General features: G+C 31.8%; 2 protein-coding genes across 2 annotated transcripts; both read right to left on the bottom strand.

Moving 5' to 3' along the window:
* On the bottom strand, nt 1–3470 carry LOC129904480 (60S ribosomal protein L30). The gene is made up of 5 exons (XM_055980049.1): nt 3320–3470; nt 3067–3172; nt 1513–1614; nt 357–425; nt 1–266 (listed from the first exon to the last, which is right to left on the bottom strand). Exons 1-5 carry the CDS (start codon nt 3338–3340, stop codon nt 226–228), a joined length of 339 nt encoding a protein of 112 aa, XP_055836024.1. The 5' UTR covers nt 3341–3470; the 3' UTR covers nt 1–225.
* Nucleotides 3471–16853: 13383 nt separating this feature from the next.
* On the bottom strand, nt 16854–18726 carry LOC129902696 (agmatine coumaroyltransferase-2-like). Its single transcript, XM_055978065.1, has one exon. The coding sequence runs from the start codon at nt 18509–18511 to the stop codon at nt 17189–17191; it is 1323 nt and encodes a 440-aa protein (XP_055834040.1). The 5' UTR covers nt 18512–18726; the 3' UTR covers nt 16854–17188.
* Between the last annotated feature and the right edge of the window lie 638 nt (nt 18727–19364).

Here is a 19364-nt window from a genome sequence, read left to right as displayed (position 1 = left end):
TTCCAAAAAACTCATAATTTTAAAGTATATAATATGGCACAACAAATCATTGTTCATAAAAGTGAAATTACTAGCTCAAGACAGAAAAAATGATTCCAATAACATCAAAATTATCTAGGCATTCACCACAATAAAGTAGAATTATCATCTACACCTACTAGCTACTCTTCTCATAGAAACAAAAAACAAAATGGACAATTTTCCAAAGATTCAGAATGGCAAGCCTCACTGGTCACCAGGCATGCTCTTAATGATGTCAGAATCACCTGAAGAATTATAAAATAAAGAACATTAAACTCAGGAATACTTTTAAGGATATTCATCCAACAGTAAATCGAGTCGGGCCAGAATTTAACCTGGATCGATGATGCTGAGGCAACAGACCCTGTAGTATTTACCACAAGCAGTCCCCAAATCTACATTGTCTGAAACAAGAAATAGGAATCTCAGCACATAATTTCCAAGACTTGTATGATACTACCAATCCAAGGATCATCACATACATTGTGCATGGCAATGTTCGAACCTTTGATGTGCCCTAACACACATCATTTGCTGTGTCCTTACACTACTGACCAAAAGACCTAGGGCAGTTGTCAACTAATTCTTCACACAATAGATCTTTTCTGGACTAACGGTACATGAACACAAGCTTACAAAAGAATCCATGATCCACAAAAAAAAAAAAGACGACATTCTTATGCACGTATGGACTCTTATGAAGATAGATCTCCATCATCGACAAAACATTTATACTTTAAGCATGGAACAATTTTTACTGTTTGTTCTCCCCACACATTCCAAATAGCTATCTCCAGAAACATAATCTTTGTTACAGTTCCATGGGATTTACTCTATATATTGTTCCATTTGATTGTTTAGGACCCAACTTCACCTCAATGGTTAGGCTACCATGCCCTTAACGTCTATACGCGATAGATAGACTCTTGGAACCATGAGATCCAACTATCACCAAAACTTAGGAACTATGCTTTCTAAGAGCATGTTTGGATGGACTTATTTTAAGTAACTTATAAGTTGAAAACTGCTTATAAGTTTAAAAAAATAAGAAGGTGCAGCCAAACTTATTTTTTTTGACTTATAAGCTGTTTTCAACTTATAAGTTGCTTAAAATAAGTCCATCCAAACAAACCCAATTATTTATTGGGGCTTATTTTAAGCACAAAATGACTTTCAGTTGTCCGGCAAAACACTCAAAAAAAAATTGAAAACAGCTTGTAAGCAACTTATAAGCCAATCCAAACGGGCTCTAAATCTCATATAATCATGACTTTCTGAGGCATTTGTTTTTTACCAAGCAGTCATCAGAAGGTACTTCAATACTCCTGCCAAAGTTACATAGTTCACATCCTAACAAAAAGAAAGCAACTTATATATTTTCACTCATGCAGTCAAAACAGCAAACAATATTTAAAAACATTTCAAAAGTGCCCCAAAAAAGTTCAAACATCTAAAACAATACTGTTTATACACACAAAGATATGCACTTACTTCCGTTGTAGTGGTGAACTCCAACCTTTGCCAACATAGCATAATACTCTATCTCAGACTTCCTGAGAGGAGGGCAGTTGTTGGCAATGATAATAAGCTTTCCTGTAATTTGGAAACGAAAAATTTAGAAACCCAAGTTACATCATAAGTCAACACAACTCCTTCATAAAGTGCAGATCCATAATCAACTAACAATCCTTTTCCCAATCAATTTATAAAAGATTCAATCGTCTACAATACTGAAAACAAGAGTCTTGCACAGATATATACTAGCAACATAATTCTCATTATTCAATCAACACGACCATGGCCACATATTACAATTTCTCATTAAACATTTACCTTGAAATACATGGGATCTAAACCTATTTTATTGTCAAACAAAACCCATATTTGACCACCTAAGACAGTGCATAATAATCTACTAAAGATCAGCTTCTAACACTATGTTAAGCAAACATTTACCAGCTGAGGAGTTTCGCATACAATGAAATGAAACTAAAACAACCAACTAATATATTCCAAACATAACCCATATTTGACTAGAGCTATACATAATAATCTGCTAAAGATAACACTACTTTAATCAAACATTAACATACGATTCCGAACTGCATAGCTTGACATAAAATGAAATGCAACATACCCATGTTTGAACATCTACAACAATGCATAATAATCTGCTAAAGATCAGCTTCTAATACTGCTTAAATCAAACATTAACATATACTTACCAGCTGCGTAGCTTGACATACAATGAAATACAAACAAAACCCGTATTAGAAATCTATAACTATGAATAGTAATCTGCTAAAGATCATCTTTTGACACTACTTTAATCAAACATTTTGCTAACTGCATAGCTTGACATACAATGAAATGCAAACAGAAACCTTGTATGATCATCAACAACTATGCATAATAATCTGCTGAAGATCAGCTTTCAATACTACTTTAATCAAACATTAACATATATTTACCAGCTACAGAGCTTGACATACAATGAAATGAAACAAAAACCACTAACAAAAAATATTCCAAGCAAAACCCATATATCACCATCTAAAATTATGCAGAATAATCTGCTAAAGATCATCTTTTAACACTACTTAACCAAACAACAGCATAACGAGGATCTGGGGAGGGTAGTGTATACACATACCTTATCCTTGCCTCGTGAGGTAGACTACTTTAAACAAGCATTAACAAATATTTACCAGGTGCAAGGCTTGGATTTTGCTATGTTTTTGGTATGGGTAGATATATAATTCAACTTAATTTATTGATCATTACATATAATTCAACTAAGATATTGTATAAGAATATGATATTTTTTTTCTCTCTCCTTAAAACAACCAACAAATATATTCAAAACAAAACCCATATTTGACAATCTACATCTATGCACAATAATATGCCAAAGATCAAATTTTTAAACTTATATTTACCAACTACAGAACCAAACAAGCAATGAAATGCAATAATAAGAACAACCCACAAATTAATTCCAAATAAAAGCTAAAAAAAACTATTTGAGCTGAGCTGAAAACTGACCTTTGGAGTTTCTAAGAGTCTTAAGAACAGTCTTATAACCCAATGTGTATTTGCCGCTCTTCATAACTAGAGCCAGCCTATTGTTAATGCTTTCATGGGTCTTCTTCTGCATTAAAAAAAAAGATCTATTCAAATCACTACAACAACAAAATCAACACCCAAAAACAAAAACAAAAAGAACTGCATTTTCTTGATTTCATTGTGAACCAACAAATTATAGAGATAATTGGGTAGATAGAGAGAGATTTTTTACCGTTTTCTTGGCGGCAACCATGGTGGCTCTGCTTTTGCAAATGCGTCAACGAGCGGCAAGTTCTGATTATTATTTTTTTTCTTTTTGCTGATGGAACAGAGTGAAGTTTGAAGAACAATTAGGGTTTTTGTGCAAGAGGAAAAACGATTATGGGCTTATTGTTGTGGGTCAAACCTAAGCCAAATTTTATGGCCCAAATTTTTATTAGTCCATGGAAGTGCAATCAACCCAATTTCAAAAGGAGAATATTCGCATATAGCTATTCAAAGATATCTTAATTATGCTCCATAGTTATAGTTTGGGTAATTACATTTAGTGTCTATAACTATAGCAGAGTTTGTATAATTCATGCAGCGTTTGTGTAATTCGCTATACAATTCGCAATTTTTGTATAATTCGCTATACAATTAGTAGTTTTTGTATAGTGTTTGTATATTTCGGTATACAATCTGCGCACAACGTTTGTATAATCGCTCACATCATTTGTATGATCACGCACAACATTTGTATAATCGTGCGAAATATACAAAACTCAAACTGTAATTATAGTTAGATGTTAGTGGCAAGCCGTAATTAATTCAAACTATAGATATGTTATCTAATTAACTAGTATATATTTGTCTATTCACGTAATTTTCCCAATTTTTTTTTTATAAATAACGTATTCAAGAGAGAATATTACTAGTTTTAATAGGACTTTTTAGTTTTCAATATCTAACATTAGATATTGTTCTTTTCATTTTTGATCTCTACATATGAAAAAATGCGTATGGACTAGTATTACACATTTGTATATGACATGTTGAGAAATAATCCAAATGGATAATTCTTGAACTGTTGAAATTGATCGTCATTCAGAGGCTCTATAAGCTCAACAAAAACATCAGTATTGGTGTAGGCTCCCCAATGAATATATGTTTTTTCTAAAATAACAAAGAAGTATTGTTCAACAAAACAATCTACAAATATATATAATATACGTCTTTATATATAATTTTCAGTACCAAAAATGTGTATTCACAAAATATCAAAGCAATTTATGAAGTGTGAATATAAACTGGCTTGGAGATTTTAAACTAAACTTATGCTTATACTAAATTATAAGAGGTCGTTTGGATTGACTTATAAGTTATTTTCAGTTTTTTTTAAGTGTTTGGCTGGCCAACTTAAAGTCATTTTGTGCTTAAAATAAACCCCAATAAATAGTTGAATTTATTTGAATGAACTTATTTTAAGCAGTTGATAAGTTGAGAACAGCTTATAAGTCAAAAAAAAAAGTTGATTTGCACCTATTTTTTTTTTTAAAACTTATAAGCAATTTTCAACTTATAAGCTGTTTAAAAATAAGTCAATCCAAACAGGCTATAAATTGCCTTAAAAAATTATACCAAGTTTATGGTAAGGAGGACAGACCCAAAGATAATGTATATAATGAATATAAAACATATTTTGTTAGTATATATATATATAGGTTAGTACGATTCAAAAATGTCAAAATTCTCCTTTTCACGTGGTAATCCATATTTTGTCAAGTCAAAATTCTCCTTTTCACTTAGTTATGCCAGAAGGAAAAGCTCAACAAGTAATGTATATAATGAGTATAAAGATAGATTCTACTATTAAGGGATAATTACACCACATGGCCATTCGGCAAAAGTAATTATCAAAAAAATGATCATTCGTTGTATAGTCAGTGTATATTTCATGCATAGTCAAGCTATATTTAATTTTTGAGTGTATCATAATGTATATTCAGTGTATAACTCATGTATAAGTAATGTAAATAAAACATGGTTATATTTGTTGTAAACTAATTAGTTTATTGTATATATTTGAAATTGTTCCTTTTATTAAGTCAAAATTTCATTTTTCATTTAGTTACCCCTGATATAAAGTGTATAAGTTAGATATATAAATAGATTGGTACAATTAAAAATCTGATGTAAAGAAAACTTAATTATGCACTTAGTGTATGCACTTGGTACATAGGCTAATTTTAAATGTTTAAGTAAACTTAATTATGCACTTTCAAATATCTTGGTGAAAATCTTAACATTGAGGGATATAACATAGAGTGTATATAATGATTATAGAATCAGATTTTCATAGTCCATACACACTCTAAAAGTAACACAATCATAAAATATGAAAAAAATTGATCTTTGAATATCTTCACAATAACTTCTTCTTTTTTTGACTTTATATTCCTCACATCATTCTTGACTGTCACATTAGGCTTTGATTTTTTTAACTTGTGAAGTGTCTAGGATTTGCGGGTAATAAATAGAACTTTTGATTTTTGGGGGGCGTGATTTTAAATTGAAACAAAAAAAATATCGAAATGAAATTGAAAAAGGAGAAAACTACAGATGAAATATGGTGGAATGTTGAAACATACACGACTTAGTCTTGAAATCGATAAATACAAGAGGTTGGAGAGGAAAAGAATATGGAGAAAAAAAATATGGGGAGAGGTTTGAGGATTCTTTATTCCATGATCCTGACCCGCCGTGAGTAGCACTCACACTAATTCTTCGGTGGGAGAACTAAAACTAACTAAACTAGAACATAGCTATTAACCAAAACATGCATTTAACAAGTAAAAATAGATTAAAAAATATAGTGTAAAAAACTAAAAATTGAGTTTCCATAAACTCAGAAAATTTTATCAAAACAAATGCAAAAATAACATCCTAGAACCTGAAATTGATTATACCAAAACTCTACTAAAAGTTTAGAGTAAGGGGATGCAACCCCGAAATCAATAAATATGAAATAAGAGTCTGAAAAGCTATAAGTCCAAAGAGAAGGGACTAAGAACTAAGATGAATTCACGGTAGCATGAAAGAACTAACTCACCCTTTAATTAGATGATTAACAATCTCCTAATCGAGGTATCTCAACAACCGCTTGAAGATGTCCTGTACTCAGTAAAGAAAGAGCAAGTGCAGTAAGAGTAAGTGTAGTATCAGTACACAACCACAGTGTACTAGGAGAATCACGCAGTCATTTTCAGTAAATGAAATATGAACAAGCAACCACAACATAGTAAGGCAACAATATATATAATCATATCACAGTCATGCCAACTCTTAAGTCATTATATAGATAAACATGCTCAATCACAATTCAACAGTCAACAATGGTCTTCTCATGGAACCCATACTTAAACTGTTAGTGTACCGGAGTGTACACGTTTCAATAGTTAGTGTACCAGCGTGGTAACTGATCAAATTATGTATCGGTGTGGCACCCGATCCAATTGTATCGGCGTGGTACCCGATACAATGTATCGATATGGTACCCAATCCACCATGAATTCACAAATCAAATCACAACCACAACCACAATGAATAGGCACACATACTTGCACAACCAAGTAATACATTCATTGCATGCAATTTGATCACAAGATGTCATTTCAATTCATGTTCTTTCATTTTTCAGTAATCATATATTATGCATGCAATACTAGTGAAGTAGTTAACAAGCACATATAACACAAACGGGAAATACACAATCATCATCTACTTCGAAACAAGTGGAAACTCTAAAGAACTGAAGCTTTCCCTTTTTTCAATGTCTTCACTCGTTCTTGGTCTAAAACAATAGAGAATACAAGTAATCAATGAACAATGACCTAAGTTACCTAGATTATGCACAAATACTAACCCTTGGCCAATTTCATGATCATCTCCCCAATTAAGGCCTTTTCCACCATTAATTTCAGACCAAAATCTTTTTCCAAGTAAATTTCCATAGATTTTAAGGTCTAAGAATCGAATTACACATTAGAGGAATGAATTACTTACCTTTACCAAGAAATTGGTGGAAAACTGAAAAGAACCAGCTCTAGGTCGTCTTTAGCTCTTCAAAAACGAAGTTGCAGCAAATAGTAACATTTTTTTTTTGGGGGGGGGGGGGTCCCAGTTAAGTTCGCGTCTAGCCCGCTATAGCAGCTACTGCCATAGCGGGATTATACCCGCTATAGCGAGTTGCATGGAGACAGAAACTCATATTTTAAATCTCAAGCCCTCATTTCGCAACACAACCTCAAACCTTGACATTTTAAAATAACATTTTCATGCCAAGATTAATTTCGGGAGTTTTACTCGCCCGAATTCGATTTCGTAAAGGCGTACGAGCTCCTTATTGTCTTGGATATCAGGTCAAACAATCAAACCTTGAGATCAACCCTAATTCATTATCGGATTATCCTAGACCCCACCTGACTCAGATTTCGTCCAAGTTTCGCCTAGTCTCGAAATTTCTAAGTTATTAATCAAAAATTTTCCGGCTCCAATTTTCTTTCTCATTGGCTTATTCATAACGATGAGAACGGATCATTACACTTTACCTTTTTGGGAAACATGTATCCTCAAATCTCTAAATTGTAATTAAAAAAAGATTTTTGAAAAGAAACACATGACCGCACGCTCCTTCTTTTACTCTTACGTACATTGATTGCAAATAAACAATAAATAAAAGTTAATTTGATATAAATAATCATAATCTGTTAGGGCTTGTAATTAAACTATTATATTAGTAAGTATTAAATAATAGATTCATCAGATGTAATATAGAGTCTTAAATACACATATGAGGTGATTTTTCATTTCAAGAATATTTGGTTGAAATGCGTTCACTACCCATTTTTAGAGAAAACGGAATTTCCACAATACATGCAAATCCCTCTGATATCATTTGAGAAATTTTACTCTTAGCAACTCCTATGTTCGAAGCAAGATGTTGTCTAATTAGACCACGAATTACAAATGTCTGCGCAAATCTCAGCAATTACTTGTTCTGATTCTACATATTGATCGTTTTGATTATACCAACCAAATCGATTCGAAAGATTAGAAATCAACAAAAGAAAAAGTAAGTGAAGTTTCAAATTTTATAGTAAGATAATAAACATTTACAAGTGATTATTTTATAATTGTTAAGGCTGATTTTTACAAAAAATGTAGGATTAGTCTACCGTCTACGTATAATAAATTGATCCAATTCAAATCAAGGCCCAAATTTATGGCCCAAAATTTTTAATTCTTTGAAGTCCAATTAACCCAATCTCAAGGATATTTGGTGGAAATAGCATACATATGCTACTTCTCAATTTTGTCTTTGAAAAATAATTTTGAAATTTCAAATAATCATAGTCATAAACCCATGATGCATGTATAATTCTTAAATATATATCATGATTATAAAGTAGGCATAATGTATGGGTTCATGAGAAATTTATCGAAAACATATAATTAAGATCGAATTATGCATAATAAAATCATTGAAATTGAATAAAAACACATTTAATTGAACCGATCACAAGATCATTAAAAACTTGTGAGTCACAGAGCCACCGTTTCAAGGGTAAATGTCTTAGCGATACCAATTGCGGTTCCGTTTGCTACCGAAGGCTTCACTGATAGCAACAGTAGCAGCTTTCGCTGACATTGTTTTTGTACCAAAACTATTAATAGAAGAAAATGATCTTTTCAATACTATCACACTTCACAATTAAATTTCTAGGATAATAAAATAAAATTTCACAAGTGACTATTTTTATTTTAGGGATGGAAAATGACTATTTGATTGAAATAATGTGACCATTTTTTATTTTGTCCTTGAAAAATAATTTGGAATGTTTCAAAGAAAAACTTAGAATTTTAAATGAGCAACGGAAGATTGGTCTCTTGCTAATTAAAAGACTTCAGTTTGACTATTTTTGAGTTTTGAAAGATTCATGCCAAAGCCCAATTTATTACTTTTGAAAGTTCAATTAACCCAATCTCAAGGATATTTGGTTGAAATAGGTACATAGATTACTTTTCAAAATATAATTTTGGAGTTTGAAATTTCATAATTTAATTCTAGGATAATAATTATCAGAGTTGAAAAATGTCTATTTGTGAAGTTTGAAAAATATAAGAATTTGAGTTTTAATATGAATACCTCGAAAAATTGAGAGTACGAGTTGGGTGTATTTTATTAGTGACCCCACGCCCTATGGTAGTTGGCAACAGCTTTAAAACTTAAATATAGTTGAATGGTAGTTGGCAACAGATTTAAAACATGGAATATAGTTGAAATTATTAATGCTTTATTAAATGAAAAAGTACAAAACTAGTGATTTGATTGACTTGTCATACATGGGAACATGTAATTTCTTTTCGTACATTGTTTCAGCAATCTAATTCACTAGTACTTTTTTTGGTAGTAGTAGTCTAAAAAGCTGCCAAAAATATCTACTCCAATTTTATGTCTAATTAAATCAAAATATTTAAAATTAAAGAGTTAAAAAGGAGGGGGTATAGTATTTATATAATAAAAAATTATGCTAAATTCATCGGTAATCCCTTAAAGTTGATACCAACTTTCACTTAGACACCTAAACCAAGAGATATTCATTTTAGACACCTAATGTAAGAATCTGATGTGTCATTTTGACACTTTTTAAATAATCCAAAGTTGGAGTGTAGAGCGTGTATTACACTTTCCTCCACATAGATTAGTTGACCAATTAAATCCCGCCAACACTACCATCTTTACACGTCATAACTTTAAGATTAAATGCCCAAAACTTGATCTTCTGTCCTTTGTCTCTTCAGTTAAAAGGAAACCCTCTTCCTTCTTCACCGATCAAACCTAGCTAAGTGTATGAAAGTTCAATCTTCCTCGACTTTCATTCAGTACCCAAAACTTGATCTTCAACACACTGTGTCCATTGTCTCTTCAGTTCAAACGAAACCCTCTTCCTTCTTCACCGATCAAAACATAGGTAAGTGTATGAAAGTTCAATGTGTCTTGATTTTCATTCAATTCTTAGTTAGTACTAACTGTTATGTTTGTTTATGTTGCCAATTTTCAAGTTTAAAGGTTGAAATCAAGTGTTGGAGATTGCAATTTTGTTGGGCGTTTTGACATTTCTATCATTTGCTTCTTGAAGTGACATTAGTTTGTGTTTGCATGTTTCATCCTTGAAGAAGAAGGTGTATGTTCTGGTTGTGTCACTGTCTATTAGCATTTTGTAACTAGTTTTGTTTTTGGAAATTGCACTAATAAAGTAAGGGGCTTTTTGGATATTTCTTTTTTGAGCTATGAACGACTATATATTGACATGTTTTCATCATGGGGTTCATGTTATCGTAGACCCTAACCCTACTTACAGAGGAGAAGTAGATGTATTTGCCATTGTCATTGATGAAGATCATTTTAGCCTTGGCGAGTTTCTTTCATACACTGAAAATCTTGGGTACACAAATTTAAAGGGTTTTACTATCAAAATAAAATTAACAATGAATTTTTCCAGGTTACTTCTGATATTCATGTTTATGTGGTCCATGAAATTGATGAGCTAGAGGAATTGCCAACTCCAACTGGTCTTTTGCCATGACCAGACTCTATTGATGTTGGAAATGTGGAGAATGAGGTTGTTTCAGATGTGAATGAGACTGAGGATATTTCAGATGTGAATGAGTCAGATCTGCCTATTAGTGACTCAAATATAAATGTCATTCCTGATGAAGATGGTTCAGATGTTGATGAAGAATTGAGATCCTTTAGATCTGAAAGGAGGAACAAAAGAAATCCTAATCCTAAGAAAAAAAAGAAAGTACATGAAAAAATATCAGTAGGTGAAGCTGGTATTGATAGAGGCTTTGAAGATATTTGAAGAAATAAGAAGGATAGAGATGTTGGCAGATTAGGAGGAGATGAAGAGTATGCTGATAGCTCAGACTGTGATAGTGATAATAGCACAGATGTGGTAGATGTAGAAGTTGTTAGGGGTGTTGATCAACCAGGAAGAAGGAAGAGTAAAAATGTCAGGTATGATGCTGAATGTGAACTCTCTATTTTTGAACTTGGAATGATTTTTGAAAAAACTAAAAAATTTAGAAAGGCTTTGAAAATTTATGCAGTAAAAAATAATTATCAGATTAAGTTAAGGCCTAATGAAATTCATAGAGTGAGGGTTAAATGTAAATTCAAAGAAAAATGCAAATGGTTGTGTTATGGTGCAACTGATAGAGATTCTGATAACTTTTTGATCAAGAACTACCATCTTATACATAAGTGTTCTCCATCAAATAAGAACAAAATGTGTACAAGTAAATTCCGAGCAAACAAATTCAGGGATGAAATAACTAAAGAATCATCTATAAAGATTTGGGAAATACAAGAATTGTGCAGGGAGAAGTTAGGATTGTATGTGGTTAGGACCATCTGTTACAAGGCAAAACTAATGATTCTAAGAGAATCCATGGGTGACTGAAATATGAAATTTGCAAGATTATGTGATTATGCTGAGGTTATAAAACAGACCAATCTTGGTAGTTCTGTTTTTTTAAGAATGGATGGAGAAACTGCACCAGGAAAGAATTTATTTGTAAACTTCTATGTGTGCTTCGATGCATTGAATAGGAGGTGGAAGAAAGGATGTAGAAGAATAATAGGATTTGATGGATGTTTCTTAAAGGGTGCTTGCAAGGGTGAACATCTAGTAGCAGTTGGCAAGAATGGAAACAATCAGATGTTTCCTATAGCTTGGGCAGTTGTAGATAAGGAAACTAAGCATAGTTGGAGTTTCTTTATCAATTACTTGAAAGAGGACCTGCAGTTGGGTACTGGACATGGCCTTACTGTGATGGCAGATATGCAAAAGGTAATTACATATTACATTTGCTAAAGCTATTAGATTATCTATTAAGTATTGAATTGCATTTTAATTTCTTTGCAGGGTTTTCATGCAGCAGTTGTTGAACTGCTACCAAATGCTGAAGTTAGAATGTGTACAAGACATATTTGGCCTAATTAGAATCAAACCTGGAAAGGAGAGGAAAGGAGAAAACAATTCTGGAGATGTTCAAAGGCAAGTTTTGAAGTGAAGTTCAAGGATGAGCTTCATAAAATGAGCAAACTTGGTAAGGATATTTGTGCTGACCTATTGCATTATCCAAAGGTGTCATGGGTTAGGGCATTCTTTCAAGAGCATTCCAAATGTCATGCAGTTGAAAATAACATGTGTGACACCTTTAACTCATGGATCATATCATGTAGACACAAATCTATAATAACCATATTAGAGGAAATTAGGAGAAAGAAAATGACAAGAATTGTGGACATGATTAAATTTGCCAACACCTGAATTTCTGATATTGCACCTATGGCTAGACTTATCTTAGAGGAGAATAAGGACAAGTCTAGGACATGCAAGGTGCTTTGGAATGCTGATGTTGGGTTTGAGATTGGAGAAGGGGAGTACATGCATACAGTTAACTTGGCTGATAGAGTTTGTAGTTGTAGAACTTGGCAACTGAGAGGCATTCCATGCAAACATGCTATTGCTGCTTTGTGCCACATAGAATAGGAGCTTGAACCTCTTGTGGAGCATTGGTATAAGAAGGATACCTTCTTAAAGGCTTATAGTCATTTCATCCAACTAATTACAAATATGAAGATGTGGCCTGAAACTAACAATCCAAGGATTGAACCTCCTGAACCTAAACTAATGCCTGGCAGACCTGCAAGAAGTAGAAGAAAGGGCAAAGATGAACCAAGAAAGAAGTATAAAAAAATATCCAAACAAGGGGTGAAACAGACTTGTTCCATGTGTAAACAACAAGATCATAACAAGAGATATTGCAAGGTAACATAATTTATACTTGCTTGTGTCTTTTTAATCACTTATTGAATTTTTAATGTACATATATTTTGTGGTTAAATATTCAGGTTGTTGGTCAAAGTTCAGAAGCAGCTACCCATAATTCACAATTTACTAGTCAAAGCTCACAAGAAAGTTGCCAACCTGAACCAAAAGACTCCAGTCAACCTAAATCAAAAAAGACTCTGCAAGCTAAACCAACAACATTCAGCCAACCTACATCAACTACATCAAGCAAGCATGCTTCTTTAACAACAGTTTGTGCTGATACAAGTACAGTTAAGAGGGTGAATAATACAAGCTCAAGCCAACCATCATCATATGTGGATACAAGTATTCCTTTTACAAGAGGAATAACAAGTCAACTACCTCGGAGGAGAAAAGAGACTGTTGGACAAAAGAGAGGAGTTGCAGCAACTGAAGAAGACTCTGCAAGAGGGGGGACAAAGAAGCCATTATATGGTGAATCAAGTAATGTTGGATTTAACATATTCACAAGTGCAAGTGGAACCCAAATACTTAATGTATGTTGTTTTCTCCTTTAGTTACATACTAATCTTCAGTAGTGCAGCTTACTTACTAATTTTGGTTTCACTTTTTCTGTAAAAACAGCCAGGGACTTCAAGTCAAAGGATTCTACCAATAGGTTCAAATTTTAAGGATGCAAGTTCAACAGACATAGACCTTAGTTTTAAGCCTAGAGGCTTGAGATAGAAAAATAGAGATGCTGTCACTACCAACCAGTTACAGCAAATGGCAAACAAAAAGAAGAAGTAATAACAACTTGAAGTTTTGAATACTAATTGTGGATTACTTAACAGCTTAACATAAAGTGTAACGTCTTTTGAGGATTGTAACCTTGTTATACTAGTCCACTGATCGTAGTATTTAGCATAATGCTAACTTTGAGTTAATTGTGGATTATGTTTTTGTAGTTACATTGTGATATTGTTAAATGTTTTTGGTATTAAATTTGTGAAGTCTCTATTTTCGTTGTTGGTATTAACCAGTCCACTATTTTTGAGTTACATTATGTAGAGATTTTGAACTTTTAACAAGTGAAATATGTATTCACTTGAACAAGATGTGAATTCTGAATTGTATACAACAATAACATCAAAATACATACAAATGTGGCCTAGCTAGAAATTTACAGCAACAACAACAACATGAAGATTATTTCTTCACAGCAACAACAACATCAGACCCTTACATTAACTTTACATCAACTTTACAGCAACAACAACATCAAAATAATACTGCACCACCACCTATCCAAAACATAAACAACTTTACAGCAAAAACACAACATATTTTAACAATTAGACTTCAATCTTCATATTCCAATCGCTACCAACCCAGTAGAGATCACACCGACAATAAATATATTTCTTGCTCGATTTATTTTTTTCATCAAAAGCCTTGACTTTCTTCAACAAACCCCAAATCACCTTATTTGTTTGAGGAGGGTGTCGATCTTCATACCAATAAAAAAAATCACAGCCACCCATTTTCTACAAAATCAATCAGAAAAAAAATTAGAAGCCCACAATTTACAGAAAATACTTATTCCTCTTTTGTTGTACTTACAGGAAATAAATGAAGCTTTAAGATTCACATTGAATAAAAATTGTAATATATGAGTAAAAATATTAACATAAAGAATTATTTTACCTTTGAAAGTTTACAAGTAAAAAATCTACGACCTGGATTTAGTTGGGTCCAAGAAGTCTTTAATAGTGTTTCATTACCACATTTACAATATCGACATTCATCCAAAGAGGCCATGAAAGAGTTGGAGAAGCTCAACATGGAAGTGTAGGAGAAGAGTGACATGAAAGAGAGAAAAACAAAGAAGAAGAAAGAACTGATTTTTGCCTTTTTCTTTTTCCAAATCTGAGAAACAATCTAAGAAATTAGGGCATGAAAGAGAGAAAAACAAAGAAGAGAGAAATGATTAGGGCAAAAATGAAGAAGAAGAGGCATACATATATAGATAAGAGAGATATGACCGTTATAGGTCTTGTTTGGTGCCACATCAGATGAAAAAATAGCTTCAACGCGCTTCAGGTAAGTGTAAAACACGCGAGGGGCCAATTGTTTAATAAGTGTCAAAATGACACATCAGACCCTTACATTAGGTGTCTAAAATGAATATCTCTTGGTTTATGTGTCTAAATGAAAATTAGTGCCAACTTTAAGGGGTCACCGATGGATTTGGACAAAAAATTATGTGCGCCATATGTTTATAGTAGTGGTAACAAATGGATATGCTGGGTCAAATATAGACAAATTGAAAATGGGTTAACATACTAACATTAAATTAAAAATAATTTTTAGTGAGAATTAATTAATGATAATAGATTAATTATTATTATTAAATATATTTTTTAGCAGTAATTAATATTTTTTGTAAATGTATTTAAAATTGATAATGATATTAGATTCAATAACAATTAATTAATACCGTTAAAGGATTTAACACTTTTTATTAATATATATATTCGCCAAAAATTATTTTTGTTGTAGTGTAATTTATAAGGTGAGAATGCATATTATTTCCTCTAATTTAATTTATGTGATATTTTTGAATTACCTTTTTAGTTTTTTATTATTTAGTAATAATCTAAATTTTTAAAAAAAATATTTACCTTTATTGAGATGATTTTTGATGATATAAAAATATTCATAATTTTATTTTAGATACTAAAGTTTTAAACTATGTGAAGGCCATAAGGAATAAAGTAGACAATACACAAGAAAACATAATTGTTTTGTGCTCTTCTTCTTTTTATTATATTATTTTAATAAACAATTTGGTCCTAAACATTCCATGTTCTTGTAATCAAAGAATAATTATTAAAAAAATAATAGTCCACAAAGTTATTTTACTTTTCAAAGCACCCATCCGATCTCAAATTATTTATCGCATTTTTTTTAAATATCTCATAAAAAATATTTTTTATTTCAAAAAAAAAAAATTAGTCTTTAAAAAAGTGTTTTTCCCTCTTTTTTATTATATTTTACTTTTAACTTTTCACATAATAGATTTAAGAAGATAAAATTAAAGAATATTTTAGTACATTTTACATATCTTTGGTGTAAGACCACAATATTTAAAAGTCTTATTTATTTTCTTAAATTTTGTACCAAATCAAAAACAAACACATAAATTGAAATGAATGGAGTATTAATTAAGAGGATTTTCTTTAATTATTTTATTCTTAAAATATAATTTTCGTTCATTAAATATTTATTTTATTGGCGTATGTAATTTTCAAAAACAATTATCACTTGGAGTAAAAAAAACCCTTTTAAAATGATAAATACTTTGAAATAACTATATTTTAAAAATCACAATAAATAATTTGAGATAAAAAAAAACACAATAATATATATGTTATTGTAACATGGAATAGATGGAACGAGCATAGATACATTGAATCTTTTGGGAACTACTTTCTTCTTCTTTTTGGCAAATTAGTGGAGACAAGATAAAATATTTTTATCTTTAATAAAAAGTTTCTCTCAAGTATTATATTTATATGTACATTTTTAGTAAAAATTTGAATACATTGAATCAATTCATACCTTTCAAGCAAACTCTAAAATCTGATTTCATGCCAAGCAAATCAAAATTAATCGACATCAACAAACAGATATCAGACACCCATCATAAAACCAAAACAAATAAGTAATACTAACCAAAAACGAGGAAATAACCTTGGAAGTAGAAAAACAACCAAGCAATATTCTTCAATCACTAATAAGAAATACAAACCAAAAAGGAGGAAATAACCTTGGAAGTAGAAAAACAACCAAGCAATATTCTTCAATCACTAATAAGAAATACAAACCAAAAAGGAGGAAATAACCTTGGAAGTAGAAAAACAACCAAGCAATATTCTTCAATCACTAATAAGAAATACAAACCAAAAAGGAGGAAATAACCTTGGAAGTAGAAAACCAACCAAGCAATATTCTTCAATCACTAATATATATATATATATATGTATGTATATAAATAAAATTACAAAAAATGCCAACTTAAACTTCTTCACCAAAATAGATCATCAACATGACAATGAATAAAATCCCAAGGAAAAATTAATAACCAAAAGTGTTGATAGGCTAAAAACAACAAAATATACCAAAAACTTTACCCCCACTCCACCCCACCCCACCCACCTCATAAGTAGCTCTTCTCATTTTGCTTTCAAATCAAGAGAGTAACAAATTTTCTTGAAATTTGGCAAGTTGTCTTCGTATAATGGAATAAAAGCATCAATGCTTCCATCTCCAATAAATGATGGCACAAGAAACATCATCCCTTCTATTGGATAATAAGAAGGCATAAACACAAATGGGCAACCAGTACCAAAATCCAAGTCATAAAATGGAAACCTCAACCAACTATCAACTTCCAAATTTGGACAAAGTGAATCCTTCTTCATGTCTGCACTTGGTATTAAATCTTGTCTAGTCATCACTTTCTCATCATTTGCAAAATCAATAAATGACTTGAAATATTTGTCATCAACTTTAGTAATTGCATCATGAATAATCTTTGTTGCATAGTGAAGTGGCTCATCTAGTAAGTCCTTCACTTTTGATGTTGGAAATGCCCATAACACTATGTTACCAAAAAATTCATCTGGAACTCTAGGTATCACTCTTCTCCTTCCATCGACAGATATTCGAATTTGAGTATTTTGTAACGCGTTTAATTCCCGTGATTTCGTAATAACCCTCCATAAATGGGCTATTAGACTTTCGAACGTGCTAAAAGTTTTCGTCTTTCCGTTCATAAAAGAGGCGTTCGCCTTGAGTTTCCCTAGGAACTCCAACGTGAAATGAACTTTGTGGACTATGATGCTTTTCAATTTATTTTCGCCGTTGATTAAGTCTTTGTTTGCTAATTTGGACACAAATTCCGCCCCCACGTGGTTGTACTCAACCAGAGGCGGCTCTCGGGGGTGGAAGATAGCTCGGTCGTTCATCGGGAGGGGTGTAATTTCAACCCCTCGGCAAGCTTGCCCCCAAGCGGTGAAAAAATTACTCGCCGCGTGGCCGTCAGCTATCATGTGGTGGCCGGTGAAACCAACCACCACAGAGCCACACGTGAACCGTGTGACTTGTACTTGGATCAACTCCACTACATCCTTTAAACTAGGATGTAACGAGAGTATAGAGGGCGAAGGCTTTAAGGGCAATACTTCGTCCAACGAGGCGTCCACAGAAGCCTCGATGAATCGAATACCCTCATCATTAAGAAAAACTCCTCGTTTACCGTGTTCGTCTTCACCTATTCGTCCGGCCCACTCTCGATAAATCGATAAAGTCTTCCGAAGTCCCGTTTCGATAGTGGAAGTTGGAGGGGTAGGTGGTCTATAGGCATAAATCAAAGCCATCAGTGCATCAAATGTGACATTATCAAAGACATTGAAAGGAATATGAGTTGTAGTTGAAGGTGGAGTTCCTTCATACAATGGCTTGATGATTTTTGAACTCTCAATTTTCACATTCATGGTTATTAAGTTTTCTTCTCTTTTTTTTTTGGTTGCTTTCGAGATATTTGTTTGTGATGTGAATACTAGACACTGGAGCTTGTTTATATAATAATAACCAACAGAGTAACTTTATTGGGGGACCTCAATTATTTTTTAAAGTCATGTTTTTTTAATGGCAATTAAGTTTTCTCTTTGTTTTTTTTTTGGTTGCTTTCTTTACTAGAGAGATATTTGTTTGTGATGTGAATACTAGACACTTAGCTTGTTTATATAATAATAACCAACAGAGACTTTATTGGGGGACCTCAATTATTTTTTAAAGTCATGTTTTTTTAATGGCTACTAATTTATTTTTTTTGGTTGCTTTCTTTACTAGAGAGATATTTGTTTGTGATGTGAATACTAGACACAGCCTGTTTATATAATAATAACCACCAGAGTAACTTTATTGGGGGGCTCAATTATTTTTTAAAGTCATGTTTTTTTAATGGAAAATTTACATAGATGTATTGTATTAGTACGAAAATATTTATCATTTATAGCAAAAATAATTTTTTTACTGAATATTTATAATACAATTATAATATAATTTTAATACATATTAGCGAGAATAATTTATAAAACTCATATAATACAAGTTTTATTCATGGATAATATATTTATCACATACTTTAATACACTTATAATATATTATGTCAATTTAATTTATATTGCATGCATAATTCACTTCTAATACATAGTAGATATATCATAATATTGTTATATATTGCTATAAATTGTAATAAATAAAAAATATCACTAAAATCAATAATTATTTATTAAAAAATATTTTTTTAGTAATTTTTTCCTTTTTAATTTCTTCGAAAAGGTT

This window comes from Solanum dulcamara, chromosome 9 (assembly GCF_947179165.1).
Source record: "Solanum dulcamara chromosome 9, daSolDulc1.2, whole genome shotgun sequence".
In the NCBI taxonomy this organism is placed as follows: domain Eukaryota; kingdom Viridiplantae; phylum Streptophyta; class Magnoliopsida; order Solanales; family Solanaceae; genus Solanum; species Solanum dulcamara.
Note: the sequence above shows the minus strand (reverse complement) of the source record. Positions and strands in the feature narration are given on the sequence as shown.

Coding starts and splice junctions, on each gene's coding strand:
- LOC129902696 (XM_055978065.1), bottom strand. CDS start 18,511: ATGAATGTGAAAATTGAGAGTTCAAAAATCATCAAGCCATTGTATGAA.
- LOC129904480 (XM_055980049.1), bottom strand. CDS start 3,340: ATGGTTGCCGCCAAGAAAACG. Junction 3,173..3,319: donor TGGTTGCCGCCAAGAAAACG/GTAAAAAATCTC, acceptor TTTTTAATGCAG/AAGAAGACCCATGAAAGCAT. Junction 1,615..3,066: donor GACTCTTAGAAACTCCAAAG/GTCAGTTTTCAG, acceptor TCCAAATTACAG/GAAAGCTTATTATCATTGCC.